The sequence below is a fragment of the Myotis nattereri genome, assembly GCF_964212035.1.
Source record: "Myotis nattereri genome assembly, chromosome: 2".
Lineage (NCBI taxonomy): Eukaryota > Metazoa > Chordata > Mammalia > Chiroptera > Vespertilionidae > Myotis > Myotis nattereri.
In genome coordinates, this window is record NC_138076.1 from 17,182,909 (window position 1) to 17,200,632 (window position 17,724).

The 17,724-nt window shown below is 41.4% G+C and overlaps 1 protein-coding gene across 1 annotated transcript; it reads left to right on the forward strand.

The window, feature by feature from the left end:
* Positions 1 to 4,832: 4,832 nt before the first annotated feature.
* LEPROTL1 (leptin receptor overlapping transcript like 1) lies at positions 4,833 to 17,541 on the forward strand. The gene is made up of 4 exons (XM_081083116.1): positions 4,833 to 5,197; positions 13,024 to 13,099; positions 14,266 to 14,452; positions 15,273 to 17,541. The coding sequence occupies exons 1-4, from the start codon at positions 5,182 to 5,184 to the stop codon at positions 15,387 to 15,389; spliced, it is 396 nt and encodes a 131-aa protein (XP_080939242.1). The 5' UTR covers positions 4,833 to 5,181; the 3' UTR covers positions 15,390 to 17,541.
* The last annotated feature ends 183 nt before the right edge of the window (positions 17,542 to 17,724 follow it).

Here is a 17,724-nt window from a genome sequence, read left to right on the forward strand (position 1 = left end):
CAATAACCGTCCCCAGGGAAGTTATTGTGCCTTGTTCAACTTTATGTCTTCAGCATCTAGCATAGCTCCTGGCTCATGATTCGTATTCTATTACTGTTTGCTACCGAGAGAATTTGAGCAAAAGGTAGCATGGAAATATAGTCTGCTTTCAGGGGTTCAGAGCCTTTATATATTCGGGTGTGCGTGGTGGCAGTAAGAATTCACAAACTATCAGGAAGAGAAACTATTACCTAAATAAAGAACCGAACAGAGAAAACAGTTCTAAGAGTACAGAGGCAACACCTTTGAGGTCTGACAGGCCTAGGTTTCTCTCCTTCATTCAACATATATAGATTGAATGCCTAATATATGTCAGCTACTGTTTTAGGCATGGAGGATATAGCCAAGGTCCCTGTACTCATGGATCTTATATTAAAGTAGCATAGGGACACAAAACTAGGCAATCCTATATAATAAAAGACTAATATGCAAATCAACCGAATGGTGGAGCAACTGGTTGCTAAGCCATGCACTGACCACCAGGGGGCAGACACTCAATGCAGGAGCTGCCCCCTGGTGGTCAGTGCGCTCCCACAGGGGGAACACAGTTCAGCCAAAAGCCAGGCTCACAGCTGGCGAGCACAGCTGCGGTGGCAGGCTGAGGGACCCCACCTCAAGTGCATGAATGTTATATTAAAGAATACAATTACATTAAAGAATCTAGTACAATTATATTAAAGAATCATTTTTCAAGTGGGCTATATGTACTTTGACTATGTTATTTTTAAGAATCCTTTCAGAAATACTGAATTATTAAAAATTATATCTGGAATTTCCTTCAAAATAATATGGGCGAAATAATATAGTAGATGAGGAGAAGCTGATGGGGAATATAGATTAAAAAACATTAACAATGTGTTAACTATTAAGGGTAGCTAATGGAACATGGAAATTCATTATACTATTTAGACTACCTTTTATATATTTAAAATTTTTCCATAATAAAGAGGGTTTTGCCCTGACCAGTTTGGCTCAGTGGACAGAGCGTCAGCCTGCGGGCTGAAGGGTGCCGGGTTCGATTCCGGTCAAGGGCATGTACCTTGGTTGCAGGCACATCCCCAGTGGGAGGCGTGCAGGAGGCAGCTGATCGATGTTTCTCTCTCATCGATGTTTCTAACTCTCTGTCCCTTTCCCTTCCTCTCTGTGAAAAATCAATAAAATATATTTAAAAAAAATAAAAATAAAAAATAAAGAGGGTTTTTTTAAACTGAAAAAAAAATACTACAACTAAACTCTTCTCTGGGGTTTCTCTGACTTGATCTGTAAGAGTTAGTAATTCCATCCAGCTGGAATGGCTTAGTGGCTGATAATTGACCCATGTACCAAGAGGTTGCTGGTTCAATCCCTGGTCAGGGCACATGCCCAGGTTGCAAGCTCAATCCCTTGGTGGGGGCTATGCAGAAGTCAGCCAATCAATATTTCTCTGTCATCAATGTTTCTCTCTCTCCCTCCCTCTCCTTTCCTCTCTCTCTAAAAATCAATACAAATATATTTAACTTTAAAAAGAGTTACTAAGTCCAAATTAACAAAATTGTAGGGAGGATTAAATCAGATTTAAAACAACAGGCATATAGCAGCTGCTCAATAAACAATAGCTCTCTCTCTCACCCTCATCCCCATCTTTGTGAATTAACTTTGGAGGACAGCAAGCCACCTGAAAGAAAAGTTTTGCAACTACGAAAGATTATTATATAATATGTAGAGAACATTTAAAGGATATAACATTACTATTTAAGATTCACTTGGCAAAAAAAAAAAAATTCACTTGGCAAACTGATGAAGAAAACTCCTGACATTCTGCCCTTTCAGACAATTATTTTCAAGCTTTAGTTTGCATACGAAATCTTTGGGGTGCTTGTTAAAATTTCAGATTCTAGGCTCTGCCCACAAAAGTTCTGATTCAGAATGTCTGGAGTGGACCCAGAAGTTTGCATGTTTAGGAAACATCCCAAAGAATTCTGTTATAGGTGGTGTTTGAAATATAACATTTGAACATACTGTTTTTACGGTCTCAAGTAACTCTAGACAACATCTGTAGACCAAAAATAGTCCTTAGGGTCTCTGTGGGTCTCATGCAAAAGTCAAAGGAACACAAACTCTTAGGATTCAGTGACTATGGAAGCAAAAGATCCCTCTAACCCAGTGGTTCTCAACCTTCCTAACGCCGCGACCCTTTCATACAGTTCCTCATGTTGTGGTGACCCCCAACCATAAAATTATTTTTGTTGCTACTTCATAACTGTAATTTTGCTACTGTTATGAATCATAATGTAAATATCTGATATGCAGGAGGTATTTTCATTGTTACAACTTGAACATAAAGCATAGTGATTAATCACAAAAACAATATGTAATTATATATGTTTTCCAATGGTCTTAGGCGACCCCTGTGAAAGGGTCATTCGACCCCCAAAGGGGTCGTGACCCACAGGTTGAGAACCGCTGCTCTAACCTAAAGAACAATCCCAGTTGCTCATAAAGGTCATCAAGGACAAATGTCTGTAATGTCCAACCCATTATATTCACAAGAGGAAACAAGCATTTAACTTGGCCACCAGGGCTTTTGGAGGCTCCAAACGGCTTCCTAAAATGTGACCTTTCTCCATGAGCCAAGCCGTGAGCCTATGAGATGAGAACCTATCAGTTCTCAATACCCCACCACTGATCAGCTGTCTCTCTGCTATGTTCTCTCAACCTTCCCTGCTTTCAAGGACGGAATACTGTGGAACAAAACTGTCAGGGCCAGCCTGACAGGTTGAGCCAGGCTGAGGTAGGGAGGTGGGAAATGAGAAAAGAAAGAAAGACAGGAAAGCGGGATCGGGAGGACTACAATTCTTGAGGAACTAAAGCAACTTTGTTAGCCACACAATCCTATTTATACACAACACACTGAATAGGAGGTCTGTCAAGAGGAATGTATTCTTTGTTCCTCTTAATCTCTAAGGGAGGGACAGAACAGAAGGACAAGTTCTCAGTACAGCATATCTCAGTAAATAGTTAGACTTCTTGGTAAGTTATGAAAGGCTGTTCTCTTGCTACAAAGGTTGCTCTTATTCTACTGATAATCGCCATCCAAACAAGTCTGGGAAAATTGTGTGGGTAAGGGTCCCAGCCTTGCTAGCCCCTTCAGGTGCAAGGACCCTGCCAGCTTACATCTGGCCCCCAACACAAAACAAAAGGTATTAGTGGTTGAGTATATAGGATGGAATCCTTTACTTCTCTAGGAATTCTACCTACCCCTTTCAAGATGGTTGGTGAGCATATGTCGGCTTCAGTTTAGAAAACAAAGCTAGTGGTTCACAAATTGTCTAAACAGTACCATTTCCACAATGTATGTTCAAGTGTGCCTAGTGGTTTTGCTACCACCACCCTTAAATGGAAACTCTTTTTTCATGGTGCAGAAGATGACAGAACTTTTTGTGCTAACTTGAATAGAAAAAAAAATTCTCCTCCACGGAACACCTTTAGGTTTATTTGGGGCATTGAGCCTCAAGAAGAGACCTGTTTTAAATTTTTTATTTTGAAAGTATTCCACCCAGAAAGTAGTGGAGGGAAGCAGGGTACCTTTAGTCCCCAGTAGCTCTCATTTTAAAGCATGTTGGAAACACCTCTTCTAACCATGCACTCAACAAGGACTTATATGCCACTTTATCTTGGTCTGATTGTTAGGGAAAAAATGATGCTTACAGAAGACCGGAGAAAAACCAAGCAACGCCCAGAGAAATGGAGATACACTGTTTATTACGCCAGCGGGCCCAGAGGGAGATGTCTCCCAAATTTCTGAACAAAACATGGAGGAAGCTTTCCCTATTGATATCTCCCCCGCCCCCCTTTGTCTCCCAAATAAGGGTTTTCCCGGACCTACGTTATGACTAGCCTATAAAGTCAGACAGCCAAGTTTATGTCCTCTATTATGCAAGCAGCTAGAAAGCAAAGTTAATTTACTTTGTTATGGGGTGGGGCCACAACATTAGTAACAAAGAAACAGAATTTCCGGAGGATGAGGCCCAGAAATCAGGATTTTAAAAAGATTCCCAGGTGGTTCTAATGTGCAGCCAAGGTTGAGAACCACTAAACCATACTGCCCACCCCAACTCCCGGCAACCCCACTGATCTTTCTCTCTTCTCCAGGCTCCCAGTTTGCTGGCCAAGCTCGTCACCTCCACCCCCTCCACCAACACAACCCCCTCCGAATGAATGCTTTTCCCTCTTCCCTAGTGACACACCTGTTCCCTCCTCCATTGTCCCTTCCTCTGGGAAATCTACTGACTGATCTAAATCGAAGGCTTCCCTAGGACTATTGACCCATCTTCCTGGCACGTATCATTGTCGAAATTTCACGCTTTTTTGTGTCTGTCTCTCTCACAAAACTTTAAGCTCCTGGAGGGCAGAAACCGTGCCTAGTTTGCTGACCTCAACCCCTAGCCCTGTTCCCAACACAGTAAATGGTCAACACATTTCTACGGTGACTAAAATAAGTGTATTTGTTCCTCTGCCGCTTTCTCTTTTCTAGCCCTGTTAGTCCAAACAAGCAAACAAAAAACAACACGGCGATTCTCACAGGCTCCCAAGAGGTCGCGTTGGTACTAAATCCGCCCTCCTGTCTCAGGAGATGGGTCCCGCAGAACCCTAGTTCGGGGTCGGAACCCGAGGAGCCGAGCGCAGACCAGCCTGACTGCTCCCTTATTACAAGGCTGGGAGGAGACATGCGTGCGCTTGGAAGATCGCAAATTCTCTCCCAGGGACATCACACCATGCCTCCCACACGTCGAGGCTCCCTCCTCCTCGAAGAAGAAAAAGGAACATTGCGGGGTCCCCCCAGGAGCCTCGGAACGGGACTTCCGCCACCCGAGGAGCACCGCGGGCCGCCGCCGGCCCGCCCCGGAAACGGGCTGCGGGGAGAGCCTCCGGGAGCGGCGATCTGCCGAGGACCCGAGCCGGGAAGGAAGGGGTCGGCCCGCTAGTCCCCGGCCCGCGCGCCCCCCGCGTCCCCCGCGCTCCCCGCGCGAGTGCGAGCGGCCGGCGGAAGTACTGCGTCGCGCACTTCCGGGTGTTGTCTGGTCGCCGCCGCCGCGCGTCTCGGGTCTCCCGGCCGCCGCCGCCGCCGCCTCGGGTCCAGGAGCCAGGAGCGACGTCACCGCCATGGCTGGCATCAAAGGTGGGCCTGGGGCGCCGGGCGCAGGAGGGCTGGGTGGCCGCCCGCAGCGAGGGGGAGGGTGCCCCGCTCGGCCCCCGCACGCCACCGCCCCGGCCGCAGCGCGCGCCGCGGGGTCCCAGCGCCGGAGGCCGACCCGGGACCCCCGCCCCCGCCTCTTCCCTCCCTCGCCGCTTCCCAGCCTCGGGGCGCAGGTGGGCGCGGCGACCTCCCAGATCGGACGGCCGGGGTCCCGGCTCCTCGGTCAGCCCCCGCGTTCCGCTCGTCCCCGCAGCCTCTCTCTCGCCACCCATCGCCCCCCGTACCCAGAACGGAGTGGTCCGCGGTCTGTTCAAAGTCCCGCGGCAACTCGTTTTGCAGGAGTTCGCATCCCGGAGAGAGGGGTGCAGAGTGTGCGTTTGAGGGGGCTGAGACCGCGAGAGATGCCCGGCACGGAAAATCAGTGTCATTTCCCACTGAAAGGCACCAGCGCGATCTCGGGGCGCTGAGCCGAGCCCCGTGGCGCCGCAGCGCCCCGGAAGGGTTAAGCCGGCGCTTTCCGAAACCTCGGCGGCCGCGTCTTCTCGGACCCGGCTCCGAGCTCTCCTCGCTCCTGGGGCTGATGTGTTCGGACGTGCGGTGGGTGAGCCGCAGGCGAGACCCTGCAGGCAGCTCGCAGGAGTTCCTCTTCTCCGCCCTCTCCACGCTCGCAGGCTGAGGCTTTTCCACATGCCAGCGTTTGTGTTTAGTTGGGTTTTTAAAAGATGAAATAGTTTAAAACTTGGTGGAAAATGAGTCGTTTGATCGTAGCTTCTCTTTAGAAATAGGAAGGTTGTCTTCTCCCCAACTGGTGGTTTTGTTCATGTGATTAGAAGCAGATACCCTTAACAGTACCCTTAACAGCGTTTTTCAACTTGACAATGAACTTCATTGATTTCCTGACCTGCGGCTTTGAAAAGGGGGCGGCAGAGCAGGAAGTGAAGATCTTTGATGGCCAGTGTTTTTTCTCTGTTTTTTGTTTCCTTTAAGGACAACTTTGAGCTTCTCTCCCAGAGTCACGTGTGTTGTTTTTTTTTTACTGTTTCTTGTTTATTTTTAATTTCTGAAAACATTTTGTTTCCCATATGAAACGTTGTCATCTGATCAACTGAGAGCCTTTATAACAGTGGTTTAAAATCTCAGAAATCAGGATTTTAAAAAGATTCCCAGGTGATTCTAATGTGCAGCCAAGATTGAGGACCACTGCTTTATAATCTCCTTCTGAACCATAATAGACCCTTTTAAATGCTTGTGTGAAGGGCCGTTATGGTAGAATGGTGTGGTTTTTAGGATGTTGCCAGGTTCCCTGTTCTTCCCCATTTCTTCATTGTCATTCATGCAGGAGTCTCTTAAAATAACTGTAATTTCTTCCTGTAAACCGAGGTAAATATTAACTGGGTGAAAGTGTCTCAGATGGAATTGTACTTAACATTTTTTGTTTCAGTAAGATTTTCTGATTGTTATGATGATGATTAGTTATCAGGATATTTTCTTCCTGTTGGCCTATGTTATTAAGGAGGAGTGTTGCTATAATAATTGGAATCCATTATTTCTTGAGCCACTTGCCTGTTGCTTTGTTATATATTGGCTTTTTCTGGTAACTGCTAGATTAGGGAAATGGTCCCCTCTCGTACGCTAATTTCTTTGTAATCACAGAACCAGCACTCTGTCTCTAGATAGAGTTTAGATAATTGGGCTGTTCTATCCATCACTACGGTGGAGGCTTTGGGAAGAGAAATCAGACTCGTCTAAGTTTTGCTTCCAAATGTTGCATCACTCAATGACAATATAAATTCTTGTCTTGTTGATGTCATCTAGGACAACCATTTATACACAGATGATGAAATTTGTATATAAATCAGCCTAGTTCCTGATTTCATAATACTGGAGAAACTTTAAAAGTTTGGGGAACGCTTTTTAGCACTTTATTTAAATCCCATTGGCTTTTAACCAGTATGACTAAGAGATGATATATCACAAATTCTTTTTTGATACCTGAATCATATCTCATTTTTGTTCCTTGATTTTTTTTAAAAGTTGTCTTTAAGTTTTTAAGAGTATACTCAAAGAATTTAGATTTTCTTTTTTGATAAGAACATAACTGTTCTCTGTCACAGAACAGAGTTACCCTCAGAGACCAAGTCCTAAGACTACTTGCCCCTTGGCCAAGATGACAGAAAACTGGTATGCTTTTGGAGAATTTTTCTCCCTGATTTTTTTTTTTTTCAGTCTCCTCCCTCCTGTCAGAGGCCAGATCTTGCTTATAAACAGTTCTACCTCCTCTTTCTCGTTTGTTTTAACATGGGGAACAAGATAATCAAACTTAAAAAATTTTATGTCACAAGATATATGTAACTGATCTTTTCACTGGGTACATGAATTGCTGTTGAAAACATACATGCCTGGATGATTCTTTAAAATAAAAATGTTTTGCCCAGCCAGTGTGGTTCAGTGGTTGAGCATTGACCTGTGATCCAGGAAGTCACAGTTTGATTCCTGGTCAGGACACCTGCCCGGGTTGTGGGTCCATCCACAGTGTGGGGTGGGTGTGCAGGAGGCAACCGACCAATGATTCTCTCTCATCATTGATGTTTCTGTCTCTCTCTCCCTCTCCCTTCCTCTCTGAAGTCAATAAAAATGTATTTTTTAAAAATAAAATAAAAATGTTTCATTCTGCCGAAATTCACACACAGTAATTGTATTATTAAAACATGAATAAATAACCTCCGAATAAGAGCCTAAGGGTCTGTTTATAACAAATGTTAACTTTATACCCTGGCTGATGTGGCTCAGTTGGTTGAGCATCAGCCTATGTACCGAAAGGTAACTGGTTTGATTCCCAGTCAGGGGCACATGCCTGGGTTGCAGCTGGATCCCCAGTAGGGGGCATGCAGGAGGCAGCCCATCAATGTTTCTCTCTCACATTCATTTTCTCTCTCTCCCTTCCTCTCAAAAGTCAATAAAAACATGTTTTTTAAAAAAGAATATTAGCTTTAGTGTATGAGTTTTGTGACATATATTTTGACCTTTGTTTCCTACAGGATTCTAAGCTATATATATTTTGTGTAAATTGCCTTCTGAATAAATAAGGTGTTCCTATATAGTATTTATAGTGGTGAACTTAGGTGTTTGGCAACTAAATTTAAAAAAAAGTAGAAATGGTTTTTTACTTCCTCAGCATATCTTATAACTAGTATCTCTAGTGTCCAGAGAATTATTTGCATTTCAGATCTAGTCCAACTCTCATAGGAGAAACTACTGACTCTCAGATGTAATCACTGTATGTAGACAGCTAGTAGGAGGCTGATAGGAGATAGGACCCAGCATCTTCTGATTTTCAGTTAAGGGCTGTATCTGCCCTACTACATCAGGCACACTATCTCCCCCTTCCCCCCATCCTCGCCTTTCCTCCGGGTCCTCCCCGCCACTCCCCTCTACTGCTCCTCCATCCTCATCTGCTTCCCTCCCTTTCTCCCGCCCACCCCTTTCATTCCTTTCGTTAATTCTACCGATATTATTTATTATTGAGTGTTAAGTGCCGGGACATGAGCATCAACAACAGGAAAACATTTTCTCTTGTGGAGCCAACAGTTTAAAAGGAAAGACAAATACAAATCAATGTAAATTACAGCTGTGATACTGAACAAAGGGGAGGTGTACAGTGTAAGGCAAGCATGTCAAACTCACAGCCCACGGGCCGCATGTGGCCCACAACAAATATTTTTGCGGCCCAGCCAGTATAACGGTATGTAAGAAATGTTTTAATAAAAATTTTGTAACTTAATTATTTTTTTTAATATATTTCTTTATTGATTTCAGAGAGGAAGGGAGAAGGAGAGAGAGAGAGAAACATCAATGATGAGAGAGAATCATTGATTGGCTGCCTCCTGCACACCCCCTACTGGCGAACGAGCCCGCAACCAGGCATGTGCCCTTGGCCGGAATCGAACCCTTCAGTCCACAGGCTGACACTCTATCCACTGAGCCAAGCCAGCTAGGGCGTTAATTTTTACAATATCCTGTTATACATAATCTACAGCCGAAATACCAGAATGACCGGTCGCTATTATGCGCACTGACCACCAGGGGGAAGACGCTTAACCCTGGAGCTCCCCCCTGGTGGTCAGTGCGCTCCCCCAGTGGGAGCACTGCTCAGCCAGAAGCGGGGCTCACAGCTGACAAGCGCAGAGGCAGTGGCAGGAGCCTCTCCTGCCTCCACAGCCATGCTAAGGAGCAGCGAGCCAAGGGGTAAGGAATGAGCAGGCGGGTGGTTTAGGAGCAAGAGGTCCCGGATTGCAAGAGGGCGCAGGCCTGGCTGAGGGAGTTCACCCACCCCCGCACGAATTTCGTGCATCGGGCCTCTATTAATAACGAACTACAACGTTCTCTAATGACTGATTACTAGAATCGTGTTGAATTCATTTCCCTTAAGTGCCTTTCACGCAGGCGCACCATTTCTCTCCACCGAACTAGCAGCAAATATTTTAGCAGCCAATTGCCACTTCATTAGTCTTGGACTGACTTGTTTGGTGTGCGCAATAGGATAGAGCAGGGGTGGGCAAACTTTTCGACTCGAGGGCCACAATGGGTTCTTAAACTGAACTGGAGGGCCGGAACAAAAGCATGTGTTTGTGTGAACTAATACATGTTAACACTGCTGCTGGTGAAGGAGCGGAGGGGAGAGCAAGAGAACCCTCCGCTCTTTCGGCTCCGCGGGCCGGATAGAACAGCCGAATGGGCCGGATCTGGCCCGCGGGCCGTAGTTTGCCCACCGCTGGGATAGAGAGTTAGAAACATGGATGAGAGAGAAACATTGATCAGCTGCCTCCTGCACACTCCCCACTGGGGATGTGCCGGCAACCAAGGTACATGCCCTTGACCGGAATCGAACCTGGGACCCTTGAGTCCACAGGCTGACGCTCTATCCACTGAGCCAAACCGGTTAGGGCTGCGTTTCGCTTATTAATTTGTGCAATTATCCAGTTAATGTTCAAGAAAAAATTAATTTTTATTAAAATGTTCTATTATGTTAACGATTACTCATTTATTTCAGCCCTTTGTATTCAGCATGTCTCTATCAAAATAAACCTACATTTCTATGAAAATCGAAGCTTTCGTTCTTTTGCAGCCCACATCAACTTAAACCTGGTTTATTTGGGCCAGGTTAGCCTTTGCATTTGACATGCTTGGAGTAAGGAGAGTCTCTGCACATGCATGTCCCTCTGCAGAGTCCCCCCAGATATCCACAGGGTCCAGTTTCTCATTTCATATAGGTGTCTACTCAATGTCACCTCATCAGGCCTTCCCGGGCCTCTGGGTCTGGAAGAACACTCCCTCCCTTTTCCCTAACTGATTTTTTTCATAGCACTTGACATTTATTTGCTGACTTTTTAATTTTTTTAAATATATTTTTATTGATTTCAGAGAGGAGGGAGAGAGAGAGAGAGAAACATCAATGATGAGAATCATTGGTTGGCTGCCTCCTGCAGGCCCCACCCTGGGGAGTGAGCCGCAACCTGGGCATGTGCCCCGGCCAGGTTCATAGGTTGTGACCCCCTGGATCATAGGTTGACACCCAACCAGTGACGTGGCTCGCTGGCTTTTTAAATATTTATTCTCCTGCTAGAATGTAAGCTTCATGAGAGTAAGAGCTTTGATTTTTTTTTTTTAAATAATTTTAGAGAGGAAGGCAGAGAGAGAGAAACATCGGTCAGCTGCTTCCTGCACATGCCATGGATTCCACCACCTTTTGGTGTACTGACATTGCTCCAACCGATGGAGCCACACTGGCCAGGGCAAGAGCTTGATTTTTTTTCATTGCTTTATCTTCAGAATCAAGAACAGTGTGTGAATACATTAGGTGCTCAATAGATACTTCTTGAATGAATGAATATAATAGGAGGTTTGGAAAGACTTTACTGAGGAAGAAATAATTGAGCTGAGACCTGAAGGAAGAGTAGAAATTAACTTGGAGGAAAGAGGAAGTTGTAGCAGGACAAGAATGCAAGCTCCCTGAGTGTGAAAGGGCCTTATCTCATTTATTAACATATCCCCAGCCCCTGTTACCTATTTGGTGCTCAGTGAATGTTTTTTGAATGAGATGAATGAATAAAGCTGTGTCTGAGGTAGAAGAGACAACACGTGCAACGACCACATAGACGAGGGAACCTGCTGATTCCCAGAAAAGGAGAGAGGGCCAGTGTCACCGGAGTGCAGAGGGCAAGGGTGAGCAGCCTGTTGTGATTGATATGTGTTCAGGGGACAAAAACAGGACAGATTATGAAGACCTATATTTAACTGAACAAAACAGATGGTAAATTCAGTATTTCCCTAATCATTTACATTGCATTCCCTTGTAAACTTCCTCATTTACTGTAAAATTAAAATGCATATTTTTCTTTCAGTCTCTGAAAATATTATTGCATTAAGGACTAAGTCAATGGTTCTCAACCTGTGGGTCGTGACCCCTTTGGGGATCGAATGACCCTTTCACAGGGGTCGCCTCAATACATCCTGCATATCAGATATTTACATTATGATTCATAACAGTAGCAAAATTACAGTTATGAAGTAGCAACGAAAATAATTTTATGGTTGGGGGTCACCACAACATGAGGAGCTGTATTAAAGGGTCGCGGCATTAGGAAGGTTGAGAACCACTGGACTAAGTAAATGTGTTCAGGGTTGATATGCCCTACATCAGTGATGGCGAACCTATGACACGCGTGTCAGAGGTGACACACGAACTCATTTTTTTGGTTGCTTTTTCTTTGTTAAATGGCATTTAAATATATAAAATAAATATCAAAAATATAAATCTTTGTTTTACTATGGTTACAAATATCAAAAATTTTTTATATGTGACATGGCACCAGAGTTAAGTTAGGGTTCTTCAAAATGCTGACACGCTGAGTTCAAAAGGTTCGCCATCACTGCCCTACATCAGTGATCTAAATGAAAACTAAATGTGCTAGGCTACCACGTCCGTGGGATTCCTTGATTCTGCTCACTTTAATTCAGTAAGTATATCAGTAGTACTTGGCAGCATCTAACCCCTTTATAATTAATTTTGGTTTGTATATGTTAGATTTTTGTCTTGACAACTTTTAGGCCTTCTGCAAATCTTTGGAATTTTAACTACATCACTAAAAAAAAGACATAAGGTATTCTTTTAGGCACATAGTTGCAGAAATACCAGTTATGTAGAACTGGAAATAAATTGATCATTTATTTATTTGCTTAATTCTAGGCCATTGATTAACTATTCAAGAAAGTTCTTTCTATTTACTGATATATGTGAAAACCCTTTATAAAATACAATGCTTTGTATGTGTGTATAACTTTAGAAACTATCTTATCAGTTTTGTGTACATTTGCAATGTATAAGAAGCAAAAGCTGAGCCAGACAGATTTTCCCAGAGGAGGACAAGTCCAGTAAAGCTGACAGTGCGGAGTTTCTCCACATAATTGCTTTTCAAAACTATAGTGATCTGTGGGGTAAATATAATACTAATGTCTGGAGGAGCATTGATCTTGTAGATTGAGAAGGGAACCAGGGAATTCAGTGGTGTGCTAGCAATTTGAAAATCAATATTGCTTCATTTTGCCTTGAAGATGCTACAGAAGACATATTGTGTGACTAGGGAACTCACACTTTGAAAGATAACTCAGTCCATTTGGTTTTGTGTGTATTGTTTTGCTTTTTACTTCTGGGATTACAAGTAATGTTCAGACTGCTAATAATAATAATAAAAATAATAATTGATTTAGTTTAATTACTATTTCTACTTGACTTTTTATTTACTTTGCAGCTTTGATTAGTTTGTCCTTTGGAGGAGCAATTGGGCTGATGTTTTTGATGCTTGGATGTGCCCTTCCAATATACAAGTATGTAAAATGTTTGTCGGGGTTTTTTGCATATATAAGAATAACATTTTTCTGCTTTTAAAGCTCAAAAAAATTGTTTTTACTGCTGTAGAAGTAATCCTGAGAAACCATCTTAAAAAGAATGAGGAAGAGCTGTAATTGCTAATATGTAAAGTTCAAGATATATTGTTAAATGGAAAAGTGCAGCGATTCATTCATAATTTTAAAGTTTTTATCAACTAGAAAGATGGAAGGATCCACAAGAAGCTTAATAGGAGAGTAGGAAGGAAAAAGCAGAGGAGATGTGGGCAACTCTGAGTTTTCTCCTTTTGTGCTTTTGTATTGTTTGAGCTTTTTTCTTAAGCATATGTTCATTTGTAATTTTTTTCTAATCTCAAAATATCTAGGAAAAGATTTTTAGTAAAAACATAGATAAATCTTTGCTTAGTATAAGCCTGTATGAATGAATCTTCAATCATATGTGTATTTTATCCTTGTATTTTAAAATAATTTTGGACTATCGGAATTTGCAAAAATAGTACAGAACAGTCCCCTGGACCCTTCACACAGTTTCCCCTCAGTGATACTGTCTCACATAACTATAATTTTATTATTATAACCAGAAAATGACAATACAGAACTACAGGCTAAAAGCCATCTATTTTTATTGTAATCAATTCTATATTCTGGCTTAAAGTTTTCAGTATTACTTTCAGTTCATTTTCTCTACTTTGATTTTTTATATTTGAGGAGTTCCTAGTGACCTAAAAAAAGTTTGGAGGTGTTCCAGCTCTATGCTGAGGCAGGATATCATTGAAGTCAAGGGCATGACTTTTGCATTTAAAAATCACTGTGATAACATTCCCATTTTCCGTATGCCTCTGTATTTATAACCTAAAATAAACTATAGTTTAAGTTTTAGGCCTTGATTCCAACTGTTTTAATTTACAAAGCATTTTCTTTTAATATAAGAAATATTTTACTAATTGTATCATAATTAATGGGAATACTATGATTCTGAATGTTCCTCTTTTTGGTGTTCAGGTTATAGCTTATGTTTAAGTTGTGTCATGTTTTGTACATTGCAATATTATTCCTTTGGTCCTTATTTTTAAAAAGCATATTTTATGTGTTGAAAAATGACATAAATAGCAAAACTACCTTAACTTATTTTTTTCTTTTTCTAGCCAATACTGGCCCCTCTTTGTTCTGTTTTTTTACATCCTTTCACCTATTCCATACTGCATAGCAAGAAGACTAGTGGATGATACAGATGCTATGAGTAACGCTTGTAAGGAACTTGCCATATTTCTTACAACAGGCATTGTTGTCTCAGCTTTCGGACTCCCTATTGTATTTGCCAGAGCACACCTGGTAAGTGAACACATTCTTCACTAATGAAAAGGTTTTTTTTAGGAAAAAAATTTTGTTAAAATGACATGAAAAAGTGATGAGAGAAGGGAGCCTCTAGGATAGAGATTTTAGAAACGTACTTTTGTTTTTAACTGATAAAAATGGTATCGGAGAGCATGGCTCAGGTGTGCTGCATGGTTGGCTCACCGATACTTTGCTGTCAGAATTGGGCACAAAAGCTAATCAACCAGGTGCTGAACAACCGCAGACCCAAGGAGAGCTTGTGTTCTTTGCAGGTGGGGAAGTACAAAGAGAAGGCTGGGTTACCTATACTCAGCTCTTCCTCCCAAACTCCCCAGTCATAGGTTCACTCTGTCATCTCTGGGGAAGTAGAGAAGACAGAAAAGATGGGGACTGGCCACCCTTTCATACTGCTCCTGCCCTTTTAAAGGATTGTACATGAGTATGTTTCACCTCTGATATTGTCAATGTAATCTGCTCTCTGTATATTGGGGGGTTTTTTTTAGTCTCTCTAGATAAAATTTTAGATTCACTAAAGAAGAGTTGGAGCAAATTCCTTTATAAACAGAAAATTGTAGAATTCTATGCTGCCTCCTCATAGCCCAGAAGGCAACAAGCTTCTTTTGAATAGTTATTCATCTTTCCATGACTTTGTCTTTTTAAAGGAACTAGAGATAAATACAAACAGTAAGATAGAGGTACTATTAAGTGTTCAGTAGTGTTTTAGATCATGCTTGGCACACAACTAGAGCCTTGATTTGCTTTTCATTTTCTTTTTGTTTTCATATGTCTATTAACTGTTTATATCTTATTTCCATAGATTGCGTGGGGAGCTTGTGCACTTGTTCTCACAGGAAACACAGTCATCTTTGCAACTATACTGGGCTTTTTCTTGGTCTTTGGAAGCAATGACGACTTCAGCTGGCAACAGTGGTGAAAGAAATTACTGAACTATTATCAAGTGGACTTCTTGTCATTTGTTGGCCATCCATGCACACAGGAGATGGGGCAGCAATGCTGAATGGTGTAGAAAGCCTGTTGGGGTGTTCTAGATACTCCCTTCTCCCTTTTATTGTAAGCATACTATTTTCACAGAGACTTGCTAAAGGATTAAAAGGATTTTCTCTTTTGGAAAAAAAGCTTGACTGATTTCACACTTATCTATATAGTATGCTTCCTGTGGTGTCCTGCTGAATTTAAATATTTATGTGTTTCTCTTGTTCAGTTTTTTTGTGTGTTTTTTTATTAATAGGCAGTGGTAAAATTTTTTAAATGTAATAATCATTCGCATTGGTTAGGAATTAGATTTCTGCTGGTTATTACTGGGCTAAAGTATATCTTTTAAGATTATTTAACCTTCATTATTACAAAAAGTTATAAAAGTAAGTTCAATCAGTCAGGATGACATCACTCCCAATTTTATGCAAACATTCGGACTGTTGGCATACCTTATAGACTATATACTCAGTGTGTCTATAGCTGCATTTATACCTCAGAAGGGCCAAGCATTAATGCCCATGCTGGTTTTGCCAGTAAGCAGATGTTTTGTGAGTTGAAAATTATTTTATGGAATTGCTACAAAGGAGTGCTTTTCTTCTCAATTGTTTGAAGAATTTTTTTGTTAAACTTTAAGGTAAGGGTGTAAAAACAGATTTTTGAGATGTGGTTTTTATTTATGTTTATGATAAAGAGTTGCATTGTGGAAGGAAACGATGTTGAAATTTCATTTTTTGAGTCCTGTTTCTATAAGGGAAATTTTTGATCTTTTATTAGCCTTTCATATTTTACCATAGGTAAAATGGACATTTGTGGAACTACTACTGATATGGGAAAGATGTTTGCATCACATATACAGAAAACCTTTCCCTGCTCCCTCCTTTTAACTTATTTTATACAGTGAATATATTAAGTAAAATAACTTCAAATATAGGTTAATAACACTTTAAATCAGAGATGTTTAACTCACCTGGAAAGAAATTGCTATGCCATACATTCAGAGTGCCCCTTGCCCCACAAGGCCTTGGCATGATTAACAAGTGACTTGTTAATCCTGCAGATAATTCATGCATTAACAATTTAACATTTAGACGATGGTAATAGTAGTTATTATTCTCTAATGTTATATGTAATTTAAAACTATTTAAGACAAGTTTCCTGTATACCTCTCAATTGTTTTCATTTTTATTTCATCACAGTAGAGCTGCTGTTTCCTTTTAAATGGCATTTATTGTGTGAATTAATGCAAAGTAGCCAAATCCAGCTTCAGACACAAACCCAACCTGAAAATTCCCAGTAACCTGGCATGATCAGATTGTAGTGGTTATTTGCAGCTCACAGTTATCAGTACTTTTTTCAAGAGCTAGTTATGAAAATGTTTAAATTGGTCTGACAGTATTTTGTTGAGGACATTTGTTTGTATAATCATTCAGTATACTTTCATAAAAAATTGTCTTGCCTTCAGACAAAACTGAGTAATCATGACAGATATCTTTTGTTATTTTATAAATTTTTCAAGAAAATGGGAACAAATTTTAGGTTTGGTCATCTTTTTACTAAAGATGCCTAAAGGCCACAGGTTTATACAGCTGCACCCAAGTTGTTACTTTTAGCTGTGAGATGGGAAGCAGAATGAAATATCTGCATGTGGTTGTCCCATTTACATAGTAGGCTGAAGATGGCTTGCAGTAGTGCTGTAGCCTTAAAGAGGAAGGTACAGCTTCACATGAATTAGCTGGTGAAACCGTTGGGAACTCAGTGCCTGTAATCTCGATTTTTTTTTTTGGCAGGAAGTACATTCTTTAGTCATTCCCCATTTTCTGTTCTAGAATGTCAGTACAGTGCACTGCAACTGTTTTAGTCACTTGGCCATAGACTCCTTTTCTGACCGCTGCATATTCTTTCTGTATACTGATTGCATTGGCGGCATTGTGTCTTTGATCTTGCACACTAGCTTGACATAGTGCTGTTTTTGATTTCTAAGCTAGTTACTTGAGGTATGAATTTTCCATAGAACATGCACTGATACTTCATTGCCATTATTCTATGGAAAGAAAACTTTTGATGATGAAACAATAAAGATTTTAAATATCTTTTTTAGTTTGTGGGTGTTTTTGATATGAAAATGTACTACACACTTCAGTTTCTGAAGTGCATTATCCATTTTAATAGTGTAATATAAAGCAAGTATGACATTAGTTACAACATTGGACTTACAGAAGTTTCACTTCCAAAATTAAATTGAAATCATAGTAATAAGTATTACAATGAAGCCC